Source organism: Salvelinus fontinalis, chromosome 4, assembly GCF_029448725.1.
Source record: "Salvelinus fontinalis isolate EN_2023a chromosome 4, ASM2944872v1, whole genome shotgun sequence".
Lineage (NCBI taxonomy): Eukaryota > Metazoa > Chordata > Actinopteri > Salmoniformes > Salmonidae > Salvelinus > Salvelinus fontinalis.
This window is the reverse complement of record NC_074668.1, coordinates 56,851,003-56,878,447: the sequence shown is the minus strand read 5'-3', so window position 1 is coordinate 56,878,447 and position 27,445 is coordinate 56,851,003. Positions and strand designations below refer to the sequence as shown.

Here is a 27,445-nt window from a genome sequence, read left to right as displayed (position 1 = left end):
AGCGGCAGATAAGACAAAAGCAACTGCCAGGAATCCAAGCCAAGTTACCGAATAACAAGAGTTACAACATCTCAAAACCAACAGCTTATTCGGTGCGTTGATTAGCCTACATTCCAGTTCAAAACTAGGAGTCAAAGCAACAAAAAAAAAACGAAAAACAGCAAATGCGACATATCATGATAACCAACTCTGTCAGTCGCACAACTTCAAAATGTCTCAAAAGGCGGGCACCAGAAATCCTCTAAATCCGGCTTAAATCCTCTCACACCTCTCTAATAGATGTGTCCACACTAGAGCTTGGGTCGACAGGGTCTCCCAGGTCCCCTCTGAGTGGCGGTGCCGGATGGCTTCTCCTCCTGGAAGGGTAGTGGTTCAGGGGGAGCCAGATGCCCTCTGTGCCCGCTCTGGCGTATGGTCTGCTGGACGCCATGGCTAGGGAGGCTGGATGCTAACAATGCTAAAGCTGCAGCACTGACTCCGTGGCTCTTGAGTACCTCTTTTCCCCGACGCATGAACCGTGTCTATTCTCTCCAGTGTCTAAGAACTAAGACAGAGTGTCTTCTTAGTGCGTGGAGGGTCGAAGGGGAATGCGTGGGACGGAGAGACAGTGGGGAGACAGAGAGAAGTGGTATCTGGGTGACGATAGACTCCGCCCAATTGTGATAAAAAAGAGAGACAAGGTAGAACCAGAGACCTTGAACAACCATGAGTTGAGATACTGCAGCTAAACATAGACTACGAGACTGGCTTTGAGCAGTGTGAGAAAAGCTCTCATCGAACGTGTACCGACGGTTAACACAGCCACAATGGCCTCGCCTGAAACCCAAACATGACATCACTCTTTTTACCCCTCCCCCCCACCGAAAATAAAATAATTGTAGACAACTGTGTGAAGACCTTCATCACCTAAGAACGTTTAATCTCCTCTGTCTAGGATGCTCTGTGTAGTTAACCCCTGCACTACACGCTGGTCAATAAAAACAGATGTGCACCTCTGAACATGCAGGTGGGTGGTTGGTGTGCTAGCGTGTAGCAGATGTGCCGACTGACACACTATTCAAGTATCGGAGCTGCCCTCATCACGTGAGGGGCTTTGCAGCTAGATATGCGTCGTCAAATCAAACTGTATGACAAATGCGCCGAATACAGCAGGTGTAGACCTTACCGTGAAATGCTTACTTACAAGCCCCTAACCAACAATGCAGTTCAAGAAATAGAGTTAAGAAAAGATTTACTAAATAAAATAAAAAATTAAATTCAAAGTAACAAAATAAAATAACAATAACGAGGCTATAGACAGGGGGTGCCGCTAGGTAGAGGTAAAGTGACTACGCATAGATAATAAACAGCGAGTAGCAGCAGTGTAAAAACAAAGCGGGAGTCAATGTAAATAGTCCAGGTGGCCAATTGATTAATTGTTCAACAATCTTGGGGGTAGAAGCTGTTGAGGAGCCTTTTTGCCCAAGACTTGGTGCTCTGGTACCGCTTGCCGTGCAGTAGCAGAGAGAACAGTCTATGATTTGGGAGACTGGAGTCTTTGACAATTTTTCAAAGGCCTTCCTCTGACACCGCCTAGTACATACAGTTGAAGTCGGAAGTTTACATACACTTTGGTTGGAGTCATTAAAACTCGTTTTTCAACCACTCCACAAATGTCTTGTTAACAAACTATAGTTTTGGCAAGTCGGTTAGGACATCTACTTTGTGCATGACACAATTCATTTTTCCAACAATTGTTTACAGACAGATTATTTCACTTATAATTCACTGTCACAATTCCAGTGGGCGAGAAGTTTACATACACTAAGTTGACTGTTCCTTTAAACATCTTGGAAAATTCCAGAAAATGATGTCATGGCTTTCGAAGCTTCTGATAGGCTAATTGACATCATTTGAGTCAATTGAAGGTGTACCTGTGATTGTATATAAAGGCCTACCTTCAAACTCAGTGTCTCTTTGCTTGACATCATGGGAAAATCAAAGAAATCAGCCAAGACCTCAGAACAAAAATTCATCCTTGGGAGCAATTTTCAAATGCCTGAAGGTACCAAGTTCCTCTGTACAAACTTCTGACCGTCATACTCCTCAGGAAGGAGACTTTGGTGCAAAAAGTGCAAATCAATCCCAGAACAACAGCAAAGGACCTTGTGAAGATGCTGGAGGAAACAGGTACAAAAGTATCTATATCCACAGTAAAACAAGTCCTATATCGACATAACCTGAAAGGCCGCTCAGCAAGGAAGAAGCCACTGCTCCAATACCGCCAATACCAATAAAAAATACCAATACCAATAAAAAAGCCAGACTACGGTTTGCAACTGCACATGGGGACAAATATTGTACTTTTTGGAGAAATGTCCTCTGGTCTGATGCAACAAAAATAAAAGTTTTTGGCCATAATGACCATCATTATGTTTCGAGGAAAAAGGGGGATGCTTGCAAGCCGAAGAACACCATTCCAACCGTGAAGCACGGGGGTGGCAGCATCATGTTGTGGGGGTGCTTTGCTGCAGGAGGGACTGGTGCACTTCATAAAATAGATGGCATCATGAGGATGGAAAATGATGTGGATATATTGAAGCAACATCTCAAGACATCAGTCAGGAAGTTAAAGCTTGGTTGCAAATGGGCCTTCCAAATGGACAATGACCCCAAGCATACTTCCAAAGTTGTGACAAAATGGCTTAAGGACAACAAAGTCAAGGTATTGGAGTGGCCATCACAAAGCCCTGACATCAGTCCTATAGAACATTTGTGGGCAGAACTTAAAAAGCGTGTGCGAGCAAGGAGGCTTACAAACCTGGCTCAGTTACATCAGCTCTGTCAGGAGGAATGGGCCAAAATTCACCCAATTTATTGTGGGAAGCTTGTGAAAGGCTACCTGAAATGTTTGACCCAAGTTAAACAATTTAAAGGCAATGCTACAATATACTAATTGAGTGTTTGTAAACTTCTGACCCACTGGGAATGTGATGAAAGAAATAAAAGCTGAAATAAATCATTCTCTCTACTATTATTCTGACATTTCACATTCTAAAAATAAAGTGGTGATCCTAACTGACCTATGACAGGGAATGTTTACTTGGATTAAATGTCAGGAATTGTGAAAAACTAAGTTTAAATGTATTTGGCTAAGGTGTATGTAAACTTCCGACTTCAACTGTAGGTCCTGGATGGCAGAAAGCGTGGCCCCAGTGATGTACTGGGCCGTACGCATTACCTTCTTGCCATTCCAGGCGTTGATGCAACCGGTCAGGATGCCCTTGATAGCGCAGCTGTAGAACTTTTTGAGGATCTGGGGACTCATGCCAAATCTTTTCAGTCTCCTGAGGGGGAAGAGGTATTGTCGTACCCTCTTTACGACTGTCTTGGTGTGTTTGGATGATGATAGTTTGTTGATGATTTGGACACTCTCGACCCGCTCCACTACAGCCCTGTCGATGTTAATGGGGGCCTATTCGGCCATCCTGTTCCCGTAGTCCACCATCAGCACCTTTGTCTTGCTCACATTGAGAAAGAGGTTGTTGTCCTGGCACCACACTGCCAGGTCTCTGACCTCCTCCATATAGGCTGCCTCATCGTTGTCTGTTGTCAGACCTACCACGGTTGTGTCGTCAGCAAACTTAATGACAGTGTTGGAGTCGTGCTTGGCCTCGCAGTCGTCGGAGAACAGGCAGGAGGGAAATAAGCATGCACCACTGAGGGGCCCCAGTGTTGAGGATCAGCAGATGTGTTGTTGCCCACCCTTACCACCTGGGGGGGCGGCCCGTCAGGAAGTCCAGGATCCAGTTGAAGAGGGAGGTGTTTAGTCCCAGGGTCCTTAGCTTAGTGATGAGCTTTGTGGGCACTATGGTTGTTGAACGCTGAGCTGTAGTCAATGTACAGCATTCTAACATAAGTGTTCCTTTTGTCCAGGTGGGAAAGGTCAGTGTGGAGTGCGATTGAGATTGCGTCATCTGTGGATCTGTTGGGGCGGTATGCGAATTGAGGTGGTTCTAGGGTTTCCGGGATGATGGTGTTGATGTGAGCCATGACCAGCCTTTCAAAGCACTTCATGTCTACCGATGTGCTACGGGGCGGTAGTAATTTAGGCAGGTTACCTTCGCTTTCATGGGCACGTGGAGCATGGTGGTCTGCTTGAAACATCTAGGTATTACAGACTCGGTCAGGGAGAGTTTGAAAATTTCAGTGAAGACGGCTTTGCGTTGAGGGTGTGTTCCCATAACTCATACAAGCACCCATCTGTCTGTCGGGGAACATGTAATCAAATATTTGAACAAAGACTACCTACTCCCCTACCCCTCCACTTACCCCTGTATCCCCACCCCTATTATTTACCCCCCCTTCTCTCTGTCTGATCCATCTCCTTCTCCCCCCCCAGCCTTTTCTCTGCCTCTATCCCCCTTTTCACCCTCCCTTAGTCATAAATCCTAGATAATCCACATATCTCCTCTTTACTTTCTGTAGAATCTGTTGAGTAGAATGTATTTGGAGTATCTGATTTGAACCTGTGCGGTTGCGTAAGTGTGGGCAGTGGGCATGAATACACAGTCAGTGTTTCCGTGTGTGTTATTATGTATGTGTGTGTGCAAGAAAATGTTTCTTGTTTGGGACTATGTGTGTCTGAGAGACAGAGTGTGTGTGTGTGTCTGTCAGCACATGAGTTTCTGTATGTGTTTCTGCTTGAGTGTGTGTACTAGGGCTGTGGTGGTCATGGAATTTTGTCAGACGGTAACGGTCATGTAAATGTCTGCCGGTCTCACGGTAATTGACCGTTAATTAACATAAACACGTTTAGCATCTCTAGGCCTTTACGCATACAAGCCGATGAAGGAAGATCTACATTAAAAAAAGTATAATAAATACATTTAATACACACCGTCACAATAATTCCATTATTTATTTTAGGCAGATCTAAAGAAACACTATGATATGAAGAAAATGTATTTCAGGAAAACAGAATAGCATATTCTGAGTCGGCCTACTGTGTGTTATCTGGCTATGCGCCATGCCGATGGAAGTCTAGGCTGTAGACGAGTTCATTTAGCAGACAAGATATTCTTATAAATACCGTGCCATTATTTTAGATGATTTTATAGTAGGAAGAATATAATTGAACTTAGCTGAATAAAATTGAAAGGATATTTTCCCCTTTCCCGAGTGAGCATATGAGCTATGTTGAGAGTAAAAGTGATCCTTTGAAACAGGTCCTATAAGTTTTATTTGGCAACTTTAGTTGTGAATGATACAAACCTTAGAACGTCTTAGAAATCAACACATACTGTATACGGGCTACATTATGCTGCTATAGTGATGATTTTTTTTTTTTTAAGAAAAAAAGCTTGCCTGCCTCACGCTGTTCTCTTATCAAGTGATAATATTCTCACTATTCTCAATTTAACCTTGTCTTTACTAATATGTGAAATGAGTTCTGATTTAGAATAGGCCATTGTCAAATGGGCAGGAACAAGGGCATGTACTCGAATAGCGAATGGAGGCTGCGCTTTCCCACAGTTTCAACCATGCCGGGTAGGATACTCCGGTTTTACAGCAGAGAAATGTGATTAATATTAGCAGTTGAGAAATAAATATAGTAGCAGTAGAAAGCTGTGATCATGCTCTTTTTAGTGGCAACCATCACATTCTGTAGCTAAAGGTAACGTGGCAGCCTATTAATTATGAAAACATAAAAAATGCCCTTTTACTAGACGATTCAAAATCAAATACAAATTCCCTATAATTGTAGGCTAACTATACTCTTTAAGCCGCCCTGCACAATCGATCAATGAACCAACAGCATCGCCTAGCCCTATATGTTCTCTTCCAGACTCATGGATATAAAGTTTGGAGCATAGCATAAGGTAACCAGTCCACCCAGTAAGCAGAATAATACATTCCACACTCAAACGAAATTACTAGAGTTTATTTAATTTTTGGAGTAGACAATTATGTTCCAAAGACATCTTAAATATGTTTTTAAAAAAAAATGTTTTTCTGCTGTGCGTAATATGTGGTAGGCTATTAGGCTATATGTTCTACATGCCACGTCTTAAATGCGTTGAAATAATCATCACCAGCATTGTCGATTTCGTTCGGTTTAGCTTCGAAACAAGATCCACAACAACCATGTTTTTCACTCAGCTTCAACCTGAGTGAAACTGCATACCTAAAGGACCTTCTGAAGTATAAAGTTCCTTATAGAAGTCTTGAAATACAGTATATTGCTTATTTATTTATGATTGGTAATCAGCTTGCCCGCCTTATTTCTGATTCCACCTACTTGCCTATGTTTTTCTCTAGATTTCAGTTGACTGGCCAACAGTTTTCCTGCCTTTTCACCTGATTCGTACCATCTCTGCTTTAGCCTCTACAGGGAATATTCAGCTTTATTACTGAATAAAGTATTCAGCTCGTATTTGGTTTTCGTCCGATTTACCAGAGAAATGTTGTTGGGATTGGACCAATATTCCCTTTCCAATGTTTTGAGTTCTGTTCTAAGTTTATACATTTTCTGTTTATCTAATTTCTTAATAGTAACTAATCGTTGTATAATTACTCTGCATATGTAAGCTTTAAAAGCTTCCCAGACATATACCTGTTTCGCACTATTGTTTGTTTGTTTCAAAGAATATCGTAATGTGTGTTTTAGGGAATTCACAAAACGCCTTGTCCTGTAAGAGGCTGGTGTTCATTCGCCAACATTTACATTTTCACTTTCTTCTCCTATTCCAACAGTCAGAACAATGGGCGCATGATCTGTCACAGCTATCGTGCCCACACCGCAAGCACCCACTTTATCTATGAGAGAGTGTGAGATCAGACAGTAGTCGATGCGTGAATAAACAGTGTGCCTACTCGAAAAGAATGTGCAATCTCGAGCGGATTGATCAATCTCCATATATCGTGAAGACCAGCATCTTTTACGCAGTGTTTTAATTGCTTCTTGAGTTTCAGATCCTGGTTAGATCCGTTTTGGATTTTTTTTTGGGGGGGGGGGGGTGGGGGGTTGAATGTATTATGGTAAGCACTGCCCTCCCATCTGTCTCCCAATCTAGAAGCATCCTTTTCCAGCAGGTGGGTCTCTTGAACCATAATCATGTCTGAGTGTTTTTTGTTTAAGATAATTCAATACTTTCGTCTTTTTAAATATGAACCTAATCTGTTCACATTCCACAACGTATCTTTAATCACACTGGTCATCATATCTGAAAGTTTGTAAATATATTATTACCAAAACGTGACGAGCGTTAGAATATTTTAAATAAATGCGTTGATAGCCAAAATGAAAATACTAAATAAAAATCTCCCTCCCTCTAAACCAGGCCTTCATCCGTGTGAAGTGTCCCGGGGACTTCTGAGCGCTGACGCTCCAAACAGAATACGAACGTTTTACCAACGCCAAATATACGCACGACCATATACATTTTGAAATGACATGTGATAGAAGTGACAAACATCCAACCAAAAACATTGAACATAAAGACAGCCTGATCATTATTCTCGCAAGAATAAGAATAAGAAGAGATGACCTTTCTCACGTAGACTGATACATGAACTGTCTAATCCAAAAAAGGCAGGAATGTAAGCAAAGAACAAACACAAAAGAGAGACTGGTATAGGTCCTAATAATGATCACATTAAATAAGCTAACTAACACTTTGGGTTGTGCCCATCACGCATGGCACGAACACACCTGTTGTGGCCTATATTGACCCATTATTGTTCTTATAAGAGTGAAAACTTTAAATAATTGATATGTTTATCCCCACTATAACCATAAAACAGAATGATATGCTTGGACTATAATCCTGCTTAATCTAGTAATATAATGATCAACTGTAAACCAGAAAGATCAATTATAGGCAGCATTCGCAGCATAAACACTCAACGAGACTGTTACTCACAACATCGGAAATTCTCATATCACCTTATAGAAAAATGGTAGTCCGTCCGTAATGAACCACCGCCTACATGTGGATCTTACAAAGCTTACCACGCTACTCAATTTGTTCGGCCTCCTTGACGTCGGCGACACACTTCTTTGTCTCCTTTGGTTCCGTGACACGACGTAGTGATCCTCTCATAGTAACCCAGAACACAGCAGGATATTGCAACGAGTATTTCAGTCCCCGTTTCATGCACATATACCTCACCTTCGTGAACGCATTTCTCTTGTCATGAATCTTGGAAAAGTCAGGGAATAACTCCACCTTTGTCCCTTTCGAGTGAAAAGTCCTGAGCTCTTTTGCTCTGAACCAGACCTTTCCCCCTGTCGATGTATCGTAAGAATTTCACCAGGGTAGGCCGGGGATTGCGTGGGGCTGGTCCTGGGCGCAGTGTCATTGGTGTCCGATTTCTCTCGATCGTCATGTTGTTAACATCCTCCGGTGTGTAATCAAATAAGTCACGCAAAACGTCTTTCACACAATCCTCCGTATTTATGTGGATTTCGGGAACCCCTCTGATCCGAAGTGTGTTTCTCCGACTGTCATTTTCCTGGTATTTTCAATCACAGCCGCCATTATTTCAACAGTGTCGTTTAGACAGGTGTTCTTGTCCTCCAAGGTTGATACCCTCTTTCTGCGTTTGTAACTCGGTTGTCGAGTGTACACTTTTTGTTTTTCGCCCACTTTTTCTCTTCGAGATTTTTGTTCATTTTGCGAATGTCATTTAGAACTGCGTCATAAGGCTGTTCTTCACCGCCATTTTCCTTGCTAGCAGCAGCTGCAGGTAGCGACGACACTTTCGTATTTTCCGTCAAAAGTGAGCTTTTGTGCGTTTCTAAGGCGTTTTTCCATATAAGGAAGTCACCGCAACAGCCTTGGTGTTTACACATTAGTTTCTGTATGTTTGTGTAGCCACATGTTTCCACATCTGTGTGTGGAGCTAGGTTTCCCTCCTGTTGTACTTACATTAGCACTCAGCTGTGTCGTCAGGGCCGAGACTTTTTCCTGGGAGGCATCCAGCTCTCTACGCAGCTTACGGATCTAAAAATAAAACATCAAACATCAAAACACACCACCACCAAAACACACAACAGGCTGAGAAGGTTTGACAGGCTGAGAAAGTTTTGTGGGTGTGACAATACAAGGGAAAATCTACCCTCTGATAGAAAGAGGTTAGGGAAAGGAAGCATCGTGTCATGGCTTCATAAAGGAGCACACAGGTGTCCGGAACAAGAGCTTGTTGTCACATGGTCACCCACAAAACATACATGTGTAACTAGATACAATACTGAATACGCCCCCATGTTCCAGCATGTCATATGAATACAGAGACGAGAGAGAGAGAGAGACAGAGAGAGAGAGAGACAGAGAGAGAGAGAGAGACAGAGAGAGAGAGAGAGAGAGACAGAGACAGAGAGACAGAGACAGAGACAGAGAGACAGAGACAGACACAGAGAGAGAGAGAGACAGAGAGAGACACAGAGAGAGACACAGAGAGAGACACAGAGAGAGACCGAGAGACCAAGAGAGAGAGACCAAGATAAAGAGAGAGAGAGAAAGCAACAAGAAAGAGAGAACGAAGGGGGAAAGAGTGCATTTCTTTACAAAGAAGGTGAAAGGAAGTTCAAGTCTTACCTCTGACTGGGACTTCTCTTCGGTCTGTGAAAACAAAACGAGAGAATGATTAGATGATCTACCGACTGAAAGAAAGAAAGCAGCATTATTCCAGCCAGGCCTGAAAGGGAGGGAAGAGGGAGGTGTAATAGTTGCTATAATTCTACAGCCCCTGGGGCCAGCAGACTACACCAGACTACACCAGCCCAGCATGGCTCCAGAACACTGTCTTCAGGCTCTGTATATTTTATCTAGTTCAAACTCCCTGATGATTTATAAGTTAGAGACATGGTGATTAGAGATGTCTGGTGTAATGGGTCTGGAAAGCAGAGATCTACGCTCCTGGGAGGTGTTTAGAGAGTGTGTGTGTGTGTGTGTGTGTGTGTGTGTGTGTGTGTCTCTGCTGAGAGGTATTGTCTCCCTGCACTCCACTCTGAACAATGGTAACACAGGAGAGCTTGGGAAACCACATACACACAAGCAGACATTATTGGCCTCATGTCCACACACACTTACAGTTTAAACTGTATACACACACACAATGGCACAAGCATACATGCACGTAAACCCCGTACACACAGACCAACACATCAAACAGTATAACACACAATACCCCCCTTTACATGTACAGGTAAAAGTCTCCACACAGAGAGCCAGTCAGTAAATTTTCAAACCAAAATACCATTCTACCCTATTCTGCTCCTACATATCTCTGTATTGTCTACCTGTGGTTTGCTGTGCAGCGTGTTGGCGGTTGCTAGGCAAGCCCTGATGTCAACCCAAATAAAAAACTAGTAGTGGCCGCGTTATTGTGTCATAACAAACTTCAATTAATAATGTTTTTTTCCCTGGTCCCGCCTGTCTGTCTGGCGCTGTAATGTGTTTCCTTGTTAGAGCTAATAATGGTGTGTGTGTGTGTGTGTGTGTGTGTGTGTGTGTGTGTGTGTGTGTGTGTGTGTGTGTGTGTGTGTGTGTGTGTGTGTGTGTGTGTGTCTGAATGTTCTGACAAGGCAGGAAAACAAGAACACATATTTTTCATGTCCTTAATTTGTTAAAAAGGTTATTTTAGGCTTAAGGGTTAGGTTTAGTGGTTAAGGTTAGGAGTTGGGGTTAGGGGTTAAGGTTAGGGTTAAGGTTAGATTAAGGGTTAGGTTTAGTGGTTAAGGTTAGGAGTTAAGGTTAGGGTTAAGGTTAAGGGTTAGGTTTAGTGGTTAAGGTTAGGAGTTGGGGTTAAGGTTAAGGTTAGATTAAGGGTTAGGTTTAGTGGTTAAGGGTAGGAGTTAAGATTAGGGTTAAGGTTAGATTAAGGGTTAGGTTTAGTGGGTAAGGTTAGGAGTTGGGGTTAGGGGTTAAGGTTAGGGTTAAGGTTAGATTAAGGGTTAGGTTTAGTGGTTAAGGGTAGGAGTTAAGGTTAGGGTTAAGGGTTAGGTTTAGTGGTTAAGGTTAGGAGTTGGGGTTAGGGGTTAAGGTTAGATTAAGGGTTAGGTTTAGTGGTTAAGGTTAGGGTTAGGGTTAAGGGTTAGGTTTAGTGGTTAAGTTTAGGAGTTGGGGTTAGGGTTAAGGTTAGATTAAGGGTTAGGTTTAGTGGTTAAGGGTAGGAGTTAGGTTTAGTGGTTAAGGTTAGGAGTTGGGGTTAGGGGTTAAGGTTAGGGTTAAGGTTAGATTAAGGGTTAGGTTTAGTGGTTAAGGTTAGGGTTAAGGTTAGATTAAGGGTTAGGGTTAGGAGTTAGGGAAAACATGATTTTTTGTGTGAAAATAAATGTTTCTCCCCAAAAAGTCAAAAAAATGCACAAAAACAAAGCTGTGTGTGTGTACTTGTTGCACTCTAACAAAGTACAACCTGTCAACACAGCGTCTACACACACAAACACAGCTGTCATTCACAGTTTCCTTCTAGACACTGATCTAAGTTCAGTTTTGCATTTCCATCCGAATGGTTAAGGTTAGGGGTTGAAGCATAAATTGAGGGCATAGCCAAACTATCTGAGACACACAAACAGACCTGTCTCTCGTATTCATCCCAGACAAAACAAAACTGACAGCAAAAGATGTTTCTCGAGCTGTGCCACAAGTCAATAGCAGCTGATCAAAAAACACATGATGGAGCTACAATTGCTGTAGAATCATCATCCTTTTCACTGAATCGTCATTATCCTCATGACAAAAAAAAATCTCTAAATGGTGGTGGAAAATTAACAAATGCCCAATCTGTCTGAATCTGGAATATCCTCCTCTCCTCTTCCTCCATCCCATCCCTACCGTGCGTATGTCCCAAGCGGTGACCGCTCCTGTCATGGATAAAGTGGCCATCATCTTGACAGCTTCTGTAACTCCTCTCTCTCCTGAGTTATCTGCCACGGACCTGCTCTGTAGTTCCACCTTGTCTGAGAGCTCAGTCGCTCTCTTTTCCTTTATTTCTCTTTCTCCACACTCTACACCTGCTTCGGGGAGTGTACCTGTCGATGGGTAGGGGAGGGGCCACCCTAATAGAAAAACCCTTTACTGATTGGCTGGGCTGTGTGTGGGCGTGACTGGCCGGATCTGAGTAAGAGCAGCCACCCCTCTGTCACAGGTGAAGGATAAAAGTTGCCCCCAAGCACAGATCTAGGATCAGCTAAACCCTAATGTTAACCATAGGAAGAGAAACACAAAACTGACATTAGATCAGTGTCAAGCAGAAACGCTATCCTACTCCTCTGTCTCATATAAAGGACTCTGGTGACTTTATACCTTCAACAACTGATTTAAGATGCGCTTTCCTAACATCAACATAAATGCATTAGACCACCTGGCCTGGTTATTTCTGAGTGGGGTCTTTAAATGTGTTATTAATGTGGTATTAAACATTGACTACTACACCTCATGAATAAACATATACAGTACATATTAATAAACATGAATAAACATATAGCTACATGTACAGTAACGCAGTAAACGAGTCGAGCAGCGGCGGCTCTACCTTTAGAGCATTAGGAGCTATATTAAATCAATGAAAACATTTTTAGATTTAAAAAAAAATCGAAACCATTTGTACCCACCGTAGAGTAGATAGAGGAGGTACTGGAAACCAGAGACAGGGAGGAGCCGTGAACTGCAGAGACAAAACCACAGGACATAGAGGGATGAGGCCTCAGAACTGTACAGTACATAACAACACACACTACATCAGGTGATGTAGTAAACACACACACACACACGTCAGACTCACCTCACACTTACCCGCATGTCTGTGACCAAAAGAAGGGGAAATACGAAAGATATCTCATGTAGAACAACTACTGCGACCCATAATACATTTGAGCCCCGACAATCTCCCTAAGATGCAAATCCCATCTTCCACCACCCACCTCGCTCCATCCACCAGTCACCCTACCATTATCCACCTCCTCTCACTTGTCCTGACTCGACCAGCCGCCATGGTGGTGAAAGTCCTAATAACAGCCCTATAAAGATAACGCTACCACACACAGTGGTATACTGTACGTGTGTGTGTGTGTGTGTGTGTGTGTGCGTGTGCGTGCCTAGCCTCTACACAGTACAGTACAGGGTTATGATGGCAGTGGGTATTATCCTATTGGCTAACAACTCAGTCTCTGATCTTAACATCAAAGTCCAGAGACAATGCCGTAAGAGCGTTTCCTGCATATAATAGGGTTCTATTTAATTAGGTGGTTTCCTGTCTACAGGCTAGAAGGATAGGATCAGATAGAGAAGGATTAGGCTATGATGTCATAGAAGAGACCAGGAAGTAGGTCTACGCATGAGAAGGGTTTTCCCTAGATTATTATCCGGGTGGGGCGCAAAAGGCCTAAAGAAATTAGGTGGTGCCCCGCCCATGTAATGGTAGGCAAACGGTCCTGAAAGTTTCATTCAGTTACATTCAAGGAAGAGTTCCATTTTAATCTGGCGATCTATGAAATCACTGACTTATCCTGTGTGTGGGGGGGGGTTACACAATAACTACATTTCTAGGTCAAGTGACACAGCGTGTAAGTGTAGTCATCTCAACATAGGGCAACTTAAACAAAGTGTGCAGGTATACTGTTATTGTCCCAGTCCACATTTAATAACACTAAAGGAACTATGCCAGGAAAACATATGAACACACACACACACACACATAACAAACTAATATGAACACACAGACACAGTAATCCAATCCCATGGGTAGGCACACACACACACACACACACACACACACACACACACACACACACACACACACACACACACTCAACAAACATACGGTTTCCTGCATGCCCTCGTGTTTCTTGATTATAAAGACCCTGTAATTATTCAGTTTTCTGAAACCCTGGAGGGAACAAGGGAATTGAGAAGAGAGGAGCAAAAAGAGAGAGCAAGAGAAAGGGCACAACAGAGGATGAAACGGTGGCACTGGAGGGCCGGTATAATAATATTTGGTGGGAGCGTGTGAGGGTCGACTGGATTCCGAATGAGGTCACCTACACTTTATCCAGAGGGCATTTTACAACTCTGGTTTTGATGTCACTAGGTTCACTGTTTCTTATTCTCTCTCTACCCCCTGTTCCAGTATAGTGGAGATTTTAGACTATAAAAGTGCACAATAGAGACCCATGCACCAAAGTATTTGTGTCTATACACACACACACACACACACACACACACACACACACACACACACACACACACACGTGTGAGTGTTGCTGCTCTCATTGCTTGATTCAACGCAGCTCTATTCAGTCAGGAGCCAAATGCACTGATGCATGAGTGTTGGGACTGTTTTCTCATCTCCTCTCTCTCTCCAGGTTCTTCCTCAAGTTCTTCCTGAGGCGCAACCAGAACTGTCGAAAGAATGCAGGGAACCCACGATACGTGAGATGCTTTCAGGTGGGAGAGAGAGAACCGTAAAAACCTAATTTGACATAATTTCTTTAGACCAGGGCTCTCCAACCCTGTAGCTACCGTCCACACTCACCGTGGTTGACACCACCGCCTGGGAAGGACAAGGACAGCCATGTCCATCTAAGGATTTGAGATTTTATTATGAGTAATCATCTCTCTATCTTGTCGCTTCCCTCCCTCCCTCTTCTCTCTTTACTCACCCTCCTCAAAGCCCTCTCTGAAGGAACCAGAGCGGCTCATGGTGCGAGTCTTCTCGTCCAATGACACGCAGGAGTTCCTCAGGCGGGTGTCACCACAGGGGTCAAAGGTGATATCCTGATTGGTCAGACTGTTGTTCCGGAGGCTGGCCAGGTTTATCTGAGCAGCTGTGGTGGGGCTACCCGCTGCAAGGGACACAACAGGTTAGTTTACACACACACACAAACAAGAACAGTGGCTTGTAAGGTGTTTATAGGTCATACCGAGCTGTCCAAAGTTGAAGCGTGTCCCGGAGGGTGAGGTGAGACTGGATCCAGGTGAGAAGGGAGAGTTACTGGTCGAGTCCTGCAGCCCGCCCTGCGAATGGAAGCGCAGCCAATCACGCGCAGCCTCCTCGTGACCTCGCAGCTGGGCTGATGGGGCATACCTGCAGTGCCAAACACAGAGGTTATAGGTTGACGGGTAAAGGTTACGTGAGTAGGGTGCAAACTGGTGCGGTTTTAACAGTCCGATTTAACCTTTACCAGGCAGAACTTGATTCGTCATATGGCGCTTGTATTTTTTAACCAAGAGCAACTGATGAATATGTCCCGAGTCAATTTCACATAATGCACAAGCACTTTTCCTCAACCGAGAGCAACACACAAATCAAGCGGACAGTCAACAGAAATCCAAAACGGTGTGCGTATGACGTGGAACCATGGCAACTTTACACACACACAGTAGTGACGTGCCTTGGCGCTGAAGCGCAACACAAAATTGTGCCAAGTGCAAAAGAATAAAGAATAACAACAACACCAACATTGCATGAGCTGAAGCTGCGGGAAAGAGACAGGAAGCGAGAGGGACGGCGCTAAGCTTGGCAAGCGGTGCCTGAGTGGTCTTACAGTAGGTACCTGAGTCCCTTCTTGGGCAGAGTGTTTCTATCACTGTGTGGACCCCTGTGGGATCGGCAGAGAAAAACACTTCATGGAGAGGAGAAGAAAGGAGGAGAGGAAAGGAGGTATTGCGCTATCTAGCTATTGCAATTGTAAAAAAATATATATATACAGTACCGGTCAAAAGTTTGGACACATCTACTCATTCAAGGGTTTTTCTTTATTTTTACTATTTTCTACATTGTAGAATAATAGTTAAGACATCAAAACTATGAAATAACACATATGGAATCATGCAGTAACCAAAAAAAAGTGTTAAACAAATCAAAATATATTTTTGATTATAGATTCTTCAGTAGCCACCCTTTGCCTTCATGACAGCTTTGCACACTCTTGGCATTCTCTCATCCAGCTTCACCTGGAATGCTTTTCCAACAGTCTTGAAGGAGTTCCCACATATGCTGAGCACTTGTTGGCTGATTTTTCTTCACTCTGCGGTCCAACTCATCCCAAACCATCTCAATTGAGCTGAGGTCAGAACATTGTGGAGGCCAGTTCATCTGATGCAGCACTCCATCACTCTCCTTCTTGGTCAAATAGTCCTTTCACAGCCTGGAGGTGTGTTGGGTCAGTGTTCTGTTGAAAAAAAATAGTCCCACTAAGCGTAAACCAGCTGGGATGGCGTATCGCTGCAGAATATTGTGGTAGTGATGCTGGTTAAGTGTGCCTTGAATTCTAAATAAATCACTGACAGTGTCACCAGCAGAGCACCCCCACACCATCACGCCTCCTCCTCCATGCTTCACGGTGGGAACCACACATGCGGAGATCATCCGTTCACCTACTCTGCGTCTCACAAAGACATGGCGGTTGGAACGAAAAATGGCAAATTTGGACTCATCAGACCAATTGCTCGTGTTTCTTGGCCCAAGCAAATCTCTTCTTCTTATCAAATCAAATTTTATTGGTCACATACACATAGTTAGCAGATGTTATTGAGAGTGTAGCGAAATCTTAGTGCTTCTAGTTCCGACAGTTCAGCAATATCTAACATGCAATCTAACAATTCCACAACAACTAATACACACAAATCTAAGTAAAAGAATGGTATAAGAATATACACATAGAAATATATGGATGAGCAATGACAGTGGCATAGGCAAGATGCAATAGATGGTATAAAATACAGTATATACAGTTGAAGTCGGAAGTTTACATACACCTTAGACAAATACATTTCAACTCAGTTTATCACAATTCCTGACATTTAATCCTAGTAAACATTCCCTGTCTTAGGTCAGTTAGGATCACTACTTTACTTTAAGAATGTGAAATGTCAGAATAATATTAGAGAGAAGGATTTATTTAATATTTTATTTCTTTCATCATATTCCCAGTGGGTCAGAAGTTTACATACACTCAATTAGTATTTGGTAGAATTACCTTTAAATTGTTTAACTTGGGTCAAATGTTTTGGGTAGGCTTCCACAAGCTTCTCACAATAAGTTGGGTGAATTTTGGCCCATTCCTCCTGACAGAGCTGGTGTAACCGAGTCAGGTTTGTAGGCCTCCTTGCTCGCACATGCTTTTTAAGTTCTGCCCACAAATTTTCTATGAGATTGAGGTCAGGGCTTTGTGATGAACACTCCAATACCTTGACTTTGTTGTCCTTAAGCCATTTTGCCACAACTTTGGAAGTATGCTTGGGGTCATTGTTCATTTGGAAGACCCATTTGCAACCAAGCTTTAACTTCCTGACTGATGTCTTGAGATGTTGCTTCAATATATCCACATAATTTTCCTTCCTCATGATGCCATCTATTTTATGAAGTACACCAGTCTCTCCTGCAGCAAAGCATCCACACAACATGATGCTGCCACCCCCGTGCTTCACGGTTGGGTGGGGTTCTTCAGCTTGCAAGCATCCCCCTTTTTCCTCCAAACATAACGATGGTCATTATGGCCAAAGAGTTCTACTTTTGTTTCATCAGACCAGAGGACATTTCTCCAAAAAATATGATCTTTGTCCCCATGTGCAGTTGCAAACCGTATTCTGGCTTTTTTCATGGCGGTTTTGGAGCAGTGGCTTCTTCCTTGCTGAGCGGCCTTTCAGGTTATATCAATATGGGACTTGTTTACTGTGGATATAGATACTTTTGTACCTGTTTCCTCCAGCATCTTCACAAGGTCCTTTGCTGTTGTTCTGGGATTGATTTGCACTTTTCGCTCAAAGTACATTCATCTCTAGGAGACAGAAGGTGTCTCCTTCCTGAGCGGTATGACGGCTGCGTTGTCCTATGGTGTTTATACTTGCGTACTATTGTTTGTACAGATGAACGTGGTACCTTCAGGTATTTGGAAATTGCTCCCAAAGATGAACCAGACTTGTGGAGGTCTACAATGTTTTTTCTGAGGTCTTGGCTGATTTCTTTTGATTTTCCCATGATGTCAAGCAAAGAGACACTGAGTTTGAAGTTATGCTTTGAAATACATCCACAGGTACACCTACAATTGACTAAAATGATGTCAATTAGCCTATCAGAAGCTTCGAAAGCCATGACAATTTTCTGGAATTTTCCAAGCTGTTTAAAGGCACAGTCAACTTAGTGTAAGTAAACTTCTGACCCACTGGAATTGTGATACAGTGAATTATAAGTGAAATAATCTGTCTTTAAACAATTGTTGGAAAAATTACTTGTGTCATGCACAAAGTAGATGTCCTAACCGACTTGCCAAAACTTGTTTTAATGACTCCAAACTAAGTGTATGTAAACTTCCGACTTAAACTGTACGTGTGAGAAGAGTACTGCAAGATTCTGTTGAAGTCGGAAGTTTCAAGGTCCTACAGCTACACCATCGAGAGCATCATGACAGGTTGCGTCACTGCCCGGTATGGCAACTGCTTGGCATCCGACCGCAAGGCATTACAGAGGGTAGTACGTACGTCCCAGTACATCACTGCGGCCAAGCTTCCTGCCATCCAGAACCTCTATACCAGGCGGTGTCAGAGGAAGGCCCTAAAAATGATCAAAGACTCCAGCCACCCTAGTCATAGACTGTTCTCTCTGCTACTGCACGGCAAGCGGTACCGGAGTGCCAAGTCTATGTCCAAGAGGCTTCTAAACAGCTTCTACCCCCAATCCATAAGACTCTTGAACATTGTCGTGACTTTGGTATTATTAATGTGATGACTGCTATTCATCGAATAATTAACTATGTTTATAATTATGTGATTAAATTAATCAGGTAACCATTAACTCAGTAACCTGGGGCACCATGGGAAAAGTTTAATGAGTTACCGTTTCCCAAATGAACTCAAAGAATATCAGAATATCAATTTCCTGGCAGTCACTAATGAATTGATTTCCTAATCAGCTTCATTCTGAACGTCGCATAATTCGTAAATCTGCACAAACCCGGGTATCACTAAATCATTCCGTACCACACCAATTCAGTTGATTATTTATTTACTAACAAGCTAAATTATAATATAAGATACACATACAAAAACAGTCTAGGTTATTGGTTAGAACTTCATACTATGGCAGCAGGTCCCAAGCGGACCAACACAATATGACACGTGTTACACAAAATGGAGATTTAAAGAAAGAGAGAGAGAAAGTGCACGAGATAAAAGGTTTGGTTGACAAATTTTTCTTTCCTTCGTTACCGGGTGTAAATCTCTGATTGTCCACACGATGTCAGTGTCCTTTCTCTTTGTGGTCTGTTTCCTCGCACTCGTTCCGTGAGAGTGGACTTCTGAGGAGGCTAATCAGCCGTGTCGAAGCTCCCAGCTTGGGTAGGAGGGCCGTGTAGACAACCGATGACGAAGAGAATAACCGGTTGGTTCTTCTCGAATTCACCTTCTTAGATTCAGTAATCAACCATAGCCTTGATTTGTTAAGAGGTTCCTTTGTCCGCTTCCTCGTGTTGCGTTTTGGGATCACAACTAGTCGTAAACTAGTCGGCTGCAGCGCGTGGTAAACTTTGGCTGATATGTAAATTCTTAACTCACAAGTTTTATACCCTCACAAAGGGGTGTCTCCGTCTTTATGACACGCTCTCTGGGTTCCCCTGGGTCGTAGCTCGTTACAAGGCACGGTACCGGAACTTACCAGGATCTGGTTTAGACAACTAAATTCATAGTTCATCTTTACAAAAAACATTCTCTTTCGTCTGGATTTTTTTGTATGTAAGCATCATGTACATGTTATGAAAACTCTTCAAGTTACAATGTTTTCGTTAATGTCCCATAATGTAACACAAAGACATTCCAGTCTCTCACATTAGAGACCAAAAAGGAGTTGGTTTGCTTGTGCCTTGTAATTTACGATGGGCGTGAGGTCATAAACCCCCCCCCCCATCAATCCCTCTATCCTTCTCCCCCTCTGCGGGATGGAGAGATGTCTCTGTATAACTGTGATCCACGGTAACCGAACAGGCCAGTCATGACAACATCTAATCAAATGGCTACCCAGACTATTTCCTTTGCTGCACCCCCACGCTGCTGCTACTCTCTGTTATTATCTATGCATAGTCACTTTAATAACTCTACCTACATATTACCTCAATTATCTCGACCAACCGGGGGCTCCGCACATTGACTCTGTACCGGTACCTCCTGTATATAGATAGCCTCGCTATTATTATTTTACTGCTGCTCTTTAATTATTTGTTACTTTAATTTATTTCATACAATGGAGAAAATAGTGAAAATAAAGAAAAAGCCTGGAATGAGTAGGTGTGTCCAAACCTTTGACTGGTACTGTATATGCCATCGCTTTTCAGAAAAAATGTATTTTGTGGCAACACATCTTAGTATAGTATCATGTCATAGCAGTGATGGGTGTTTTAAAATATCAAGCTCCAAGTCTAAGTTGCCACAAGATGGCAGCACATAAACAGCGATGGGGGACTGAGAGCAAGCGCTCCAGGGGGAACAAAAGCCTGCAACAACACACGCACACACACACGCGCAGACACACACATACACACACACACAAGCACTTTTACCTTTCCTGTTTCCGAGGTAAGGTGTTTCGGTTGAATTTAGGGCTAGCGGAGGGGGAGGACAGGGGGCTGATGGGAAGGGGGGGGGGGCACAACAGACAAAGAGAGAAAGAACTTTAGAAAGAAAAGAGAGGGAGAAGAATCCTCTGAAGGAGAGAGCTACATTGAGTCCAACCGTTGCCACAAGCAAAATCACCCCCTCCAGCTTACCAATGAATCTCATCTACTAGTCTAGTAAGGAAAGATAATGAGATGTGTCAGAGAAGGTAACAGCAGAATAGATCTGAAATGACATAGCATTAATTAAGGCATACCTTAAACAATGCTTTCCATGGAGATGCTTGGATTGCATCTCCGGTGATAATATGGCTGACACATTCCGGTCACATACACATTCATGTATGCAGGAACGTTTCATAATGATACATTGAACAAACACAATATGACAGTGCATGCTATGGCAAAATCGGACAGGTTCCTTGTTTTTCTGTCCATATTAAGACGTAATGACCAAGATCAGAGAAGATTCCCCCCACATCCCACTCAAACCCTCCCTCCTTCCACCCTTCTGTCCTCACCTCTCAGACATGCCCGTCTTGATGCTGCTGGTCCTGCCCAGAGCTGAGAGGGTGTCCTCCCTGCTGTCCCTTCCTCCATGCCCAGCGCTGCTCACGCTCATGTCGATGGACTCGCTGCTGGTGTGCATGCTGCTGACAGAGGGGTAGCCCAGGCTTCCCGCCCCACCACCGTGCCCGCTGTGCCCACCCAGGGTACCCTCCCTGCTCTGGGCAGAGGAGCCAGTGCTCATTGTGGTGCCCCATGTCAGGCTGTTGGAGGGCCCCGTGGAGGAGTAGACAGAGCTGGGGCTGGATGCACTCTGGGGGACACAGGAGGAATTATGGATTCATCAAGTGATTTCCCATGTTATGCTTCGCGGTTATGCTTCCACTCGCCAAGGTCAAATCATATGTCTGCTGCATTCTTACCGTGTTCTTCATATTACGATCTGCTGTCGCTAGCTATCATAGCCAACTACTTTACCACAGGGCTACCTATCGTGAATGGCGCTGGTAGCTAAAGTTAGCTATTTTCTTGTTTGTGCAAGTATAAACTCTGGACACTGACGCTTATCAAGAGGCTGCACAGATATTACCAGCTCGTGTCATATGGTTCGGCTCGTCTCCCTATCTCACCTGTTCGCTACCCAGCGTGCTATGGCCCGTGCTCAGGTTTCGTCCTCCGTACAGGGGGCCGCCGCCCTCGCTCTCCACCCCAACACCTCCAGGGGAGTCCAGGGCAGCATGGGTAGCGTGAGGGTTGGAGATCACCGTTGAGTTCTTCATGTTCTCTGCTGTGGTGACCGGAGCCTGCTTACTGGGCTTCCCACCAAACAACCTGAAGAGAGATGGAGAGGGAGAAGAGAAGGAGAAAGTTGAAAAAGCCTTTTGTGAACTAACACTAGCGCTTTACTCTTCCCTCTTACTAGCTCTGACTTTGCTGATAGCTATCTTATTGAGGAAAATAACGTGGATTCGGCTATTTCAGCCACACCCATTGCTGACAGGTGTATAAAATCGAGCACACAGCCATGCAATCTCCATAGACAAACATTGGCAGTAGAATGGCCTTACGGAAGAGCTCAGCGACTTTCAACGTGGCATCGTCATCAGATGCCACCTTTCCAACAGGTCAGTTTGTCAAATTTCTGCCCTGCTAGAGCTGCCCCGGGCAACCAGAAGTGCTGTTATTGTGAAGTGGAAACATCTAAGAGCAAAAACGGCTCAGCCGCAAAGTGGTAGGCCACACAAGCTCACAGAACAGGACCGCAGAGTGCTGAAGCAAGTAACACTCACTACCGAGCTCCAAACTGCCTCTGGAAGCAATTTCAGCACAATAACTGTTCGTCGGGAGCTGCATGAAATGGGTTTCCATGGCCGAGCAGCCGAACAAGCCTAAGATCACCATGCGCAATGCCAAGCGTCAGCTGGAGTGGTGTAAAGCTCACAGCCATTGGAGGCATTGTCTTGCTGAAACAGGAAAAGACCTTCACCAAACTGTTGCAAAAAAGTTGGAAGCACAGAACTGTCTAGAATGTCATTGTAGGCTGTAGCGTTAAGATTTCCCTTCACTGGAACTAAGGGGCCTAACCCGAACCATGAAAAACAGCCCCAGACCATTATTCCACCTCCACCAAACTTTACAGTTGGCACTATGCATTGCCCCCATGCACAAAGCAAGGTCCATTCAGAAATGGTTTGTCGAGATCAGTGTGGAAGAACTTGACCTCAACCCCATCAAACACCTTTCGTCATGAATTGGACCGCGAGCAAGGCCTAATTGCCCAACATCAGTGTCCGACGTCACTAATGCTTGTGGCTGAATGGAAGCGTCCTCACAGCAACGTTCCAACATCTGGTGGAAAGCCTTCTCAGAAGAGTAGAGGCTGTTATAGCAGCAAAGGGTGGGACCAACTCCATATTAATGCCCATGATTATGGAATAAGATGTTCAATGAGCAGGTGTCCACATACTTTTGGTCATGTAGTTTATGTGGTTATCCCACCCAGCTATCTTAAGATGAACTCTGGATAAGAGCGTCTGCTAAATGACTGAAATGTAAAATATGTAGACACATTTCACGTTTTAAATTAGTAAGCACCCCTATTGCACACTATTGAGTAAATGCTTGGGGGATTATATCAAAGTAACTTTTGAAAAATCACATTAGCATACCCCATTACGTTAAGCCAAAAGACAGGGACTACGTCACAAATGGCACCCTAATCCTTATTTAGTGCACTACATTTGTTATAGGGCCCCATTTGGGACATATCCAGAGTGTGCTGACTCTTAAGACGGTAGGCAGGGTGACAATATAGAGCAGGATCTTCAAAGCCGTATTACCCATAGAGATTAATGAGCCAGCCCAGCAGTGATGAGGTAAGACTCTGCCTGTGTTACTGTGCACATATAAAGACTTGGCACTATGAAAAGTGTGGGCTCAGACCTGGCAGCTGAACAGAAATGCTGAAGGGATAGTTCTCCTACAGTGGACAGACATGACCATTGTGTATGGATGTGAATGTGGGTGCGCGTTTGTTTAGGTTTCAGACACTGTACTGTAAATGGGTGTCATTAATAACCACACTTAAGAGTGAGTGACATTATATCTCTGCATCTGAGTGTGAGTGTGTGAGTCTGTTCACCTGCGCAGTGTGGGTGAGGCAACCTGCTGTCTCCCTGTGAGAGGTACGTTGGAAGCCCCTCCCCTCAGGTTGTCCACGCCCTCTGACACGCCCTTCTCTCGGTCCGTCTGATTGGCTAGCGAGACCCCAGTCCCACTTCCATTCATTTTCCCAGTGTTTCCCACGTCTCTGCTTTTACTGTGAGTGGTAACGGAAAGCACGGTCGCCTCGATGCTGCTGGTCGACGACCGGTTTCCGTTACGCGCGGCCGCGCCGGACCGGCTGGGTCTTGGAAGGCTCCGGTACTGCAGTGTGGAGCGGGTGCTCATCGAGAGGTACCCGTCGTCATGGTGACCAAGACCAGACCCCACATCTTGACCACCGACCTTTACCCCACCGGCTAGGGATCTCGTCCCTGACTTGGGCATCTTGCCAAGAGTCGCTGACCCGCTTGTGATGGTGGCGCCACTGGCAGTAACCATAGTAACCATCCCGGAACTCTGCTTCTTGAAGCCAAATGTGCTGGTGGGGGTGCGGGAGGTGAGTGTGTGTGACTGGGAGTGGGGTTCGGACAGGGCGTGCGGGTGTGACGTGCGGGCGGAGGCAGCGGTGGAGGTGGAGGAGGGGGCGTGTTTCTTGGCCTCGTCGTCACTGCTGCGTCCGGCGTCGGAGGGCGAGCTGTGGAGGCCGTCGGAGCGAGGGGAGAGGCGGCCCTTCTCGGACACCTTGACGTCGTCTGTTTTACCTGCGCGTACACAGGATGGGACATACAGCAGGGGTTAAGGTCAGAGGAGAGTTTGTCATCGTTGTGGTGTCTCAAAGGGTTAATGGACTCAAGATTCAGACCACCCGATGTGTGTGTTTCTATGACACATAGAAACACACACACACACACACACACAAAGGGAGAGAGAAACACACATAGACGTATAGAAACAGTGCATATTGTACATACACACACACACACACACACAGACGTACACAGCCGGCCGGACGGACAGACCGACATAAGGAGATGAGCTGCCAAAGACGAAGAAACATGAGCCCACACAGAAACGCACATGCAATCGCAAATGAGACAAATACCCAGACAGCAAAACACAGCAAAACACAGCCAGGACAGAAAACACCCGTACCTGTGCTGTGCGTTTTTATCGCGGTGGACCCTGACGTCCCAGTAGCTTTAGTCCTGGGGTTGGTCACCCCCACCTGAGCACTCATGCCCTTCCTCCAGGACCCTGTGTGTGTCATAGAGGGAGTCTTCCTTTGCGAGACCACCTCGTCAGACAAGTCAGAGGGGTTCCGGCGGGTCCACTTGGAGCCCTGGTCCATCCTGCTGACCCCGCTCTCCGACCCCCCGTCCAACCTCCTGACCTCGTCACCTGACCAGGCGGCGCTCGGGTTGGTAGAGGCCGAGTGCTTCTCGGCGTCCGTCACAGCCTGGGGACACACAGAGGATGAGAGAAGAGGGAAGTTACGATCTATTTTATGGTGCTATAGCCTGGGAATATATGGGGATTAAATGAATGGCTAATCGGGTTGAAGTTAGTAACTTCCATAAGTGCCTATAGGGCCGTGATGATAGTGGCACGAGAGTATACTGATTGTGGACAAAATCAGAAAGCTCTTTGGGGCCTACCATAAGGGAAGCCCTACTCAGCATGCGATAACCTCAGCACTTTAGGGATCCAATATGGAGACAGTTTCTATGGAAAGAGACTATATTCATCGAGTGCTGGGTCAAAGGTCAACTACCACTGGGAGAATATGGTCTTTCTTTGTACAGCCTGTGTTATCCTACATAAAATAACCACTATAAATAAACGAGTGTTATTGTACAGTGGGTGTGTGTCATCCAGACATCGCACCCCTTCCCAAAGCCACCCAAAACAGGCTGAGTAGTATCACTTCTCAGACCGTTTTTCTGTTGCTTCTTAAAATTGGTATTTAATGACTCAAGACCAGTTCAAACATGAACATTAGTCTAGTCGGTTCACAGGTCTGCCACCCAGAGCAATACTACAGGCTCATATTCCCTTCCAAACTGTGAAGGGAATATATCATTAACACACTGAGCTAAGGGGGAGAGGAGAAAGAGGGGGAGAGGAGAAAGAGGGGGAGAGGAGAAAGAGGGGGAGAGGCAGGAGTTTGAGACTGTACTGTACTGAGAGTCTATTTGTGTGTCCATTCAGAGCCTGGCGCTGTATTTGTGTGTGTGTGTGTGTGTGTGTGTGTGCGTGCGCGCGCGCGCGCGCGTCTAGCCTCCACACTGACCTGTCCGTTGAGGGCCTTGCGCTGTGCGGCCGGTGTGTTGGCGTAGGAGCTGATGGAGGAGCTGGTGTTGATGTCATCCGTGTCGATGGTGTCACTGATGCCACTGCTCACGGAGCTGCTGTCATCCCAACTGGAGTGAAAGAAGAGAACGATTTAAGGTTTAATAAAACAACACCGTTTCAACCAGGACAAAGAAGATGAAGAGAGGAGAGGTGTGGCGCCAACCACAGCAAAGAGAAGAGAGGCAAGGACATACCAAGAAGGGATTGGTTTAAAAAAACGTACAAAATGTGCCTTTAAAAAGGTAGCTCATTTGTAAACAGAGTTGAACAAAGGTTCAGCGTGTGGTTGAATGGAAGCAACCTAATCAGCGTTACATGTTCTACTTTAGGGCCTTCATTTTGTTTCCAGACGTGGAATCGGCTGAATATGGTGAATATTTCACACTGCAATACCATACCTCCACGGAGCAACTCGCACGCTAGACCAGTGCTCTCCAACCTTCATTCCTGGAGAGATACAGTCCAGTAGGTTTTCCCTCCAACCCTAACCTAGCACAACTGATTCAAATAATCATCTGGTTGATAAGCCCGAAGCGGGTTAAACACAACTGGGGTTGGAGCGAAAACCTACAGGAGGGTAGCTCTCCCCGGAACAGGGTTGGAAAGCGCTGCTCTAGACAGTAGACAGCGATGTATCACTCATTCTGGCTCTGAATATGAATCCCCATGACAGTGTAGACACCCTACTAGCTTAGCTAAAGCTATGTGACTGTACAAGCTGGCTGGTGAACCCCACAGAGATAGGAGGGATATTTTTATGTATGAGCGTAATCCTAGATGAATGGGTGAAAACACGCCGTCTTGCTCTGCACCAGGGAGAAAAGCCCTGTTAAGAGGCAGGGTGAATTTATGACATGGCTCAGTCAGGCAGCAGCATAAAGCCCCAAGCTGCTTGGAAATCTCCGTCTCACACACACACTGACTGGAGCTGTCCATCAAACACAGGAGACTAGGAGACTCACCTGGAACAGGAAGGTTCTACAACACACACACACACACACACACACACACACACACACACACACACACACACACACACACACACACACACACACACACACACACACACACACACACACACACACACACACACACACACACACACACACACACACACACACACACACACACACACACACCAGTATTTAACCCAACTTTTACAATTTTATTTTTACAGGCTGTGTTTGTCTATCCCCAACCCTGGGGGCAAGGAGGGGGGGCAGGGGACGTTGGACAGTGGGACGGGGGGGTGAGACCAGCAAGAGAGACTAGAATGATCTCTAGGGAGACTATGGATGAGACAAGTCAAACATCAGTTTGAAAGGACCACAGGTAGGGCAAAGAGTTAAAAGCAGGCTTGACAGCTATTGAGCACACGCACAAGCGCGCGGGTGC

General features: G+C 44.8%; 1 protein-coding gene across 7 annotated transcripts in view; it reads right to left on the bottom strand.

Annotated features, from left to right (window-relative positions):
* The window catches only part of LOC129854034 (neuron navigator 2-like), a 97,189-nt gene that overhangs the window by 11,592 nt on the left and 58,152 nt on the right, over window positions 1-27,445 (bottom strand). For 4 of the 7 annotated variants that reach the window (XM_055920641.1, XM_055920643.1, XM_055920642.1 and 1 more), the window contains 12 exons: window positions 25,989-26,118; window positions 24,851-25,154; window positions 23,736-24,459; window positions 21,724-21,925; window positions 21,109-21,407; window positions 20,534-20,599; window positions 15,539-15,583; window positions 14,906-15,069; window positions 14,645-14,827; window positions 12,599-12,651; window positions 9,582-9,605; window positions 8,913-8,987 (listed from right to left, as the gene is read on the bottom strand). In XM_055920641.1, coding sequence (XP_055776616.1) covers window positions 8,913-8,987; window positions 9,582-9,605; window positions 12,599-12,651; window positions 14,645-14,827; window positions 14,906-15,069; window positions 15,539-15,583; window positions 20,534-20,599; window positions 21,109-21,407; window positions 21,724-21,925; window positions 23,736-24,459; window positions 24,851-25,154; window positions 25,989-26,118 — 2,269 coding nt within the window. The remainder of the gene's footprint in view (window positions 1-8,912; window positions 8,988-9,581; window positions 9,606-12,598; window positions 12,652-14,644; window positions 14,828-14,905; window positions 15,070-15,538; window positions 15,584-20,533; window positions 20,600-21,108; window positions 21,408-21,723; window positions 21,926-23,735; window positions 24,460-24,850; window positions 25,155-25,988; window positions 26,119-27,445) is intronic. The other 3 variants (XM_055920646.1, XM_055920648.1, XM_055920644.1) reach the window with 2 other exon arrangements.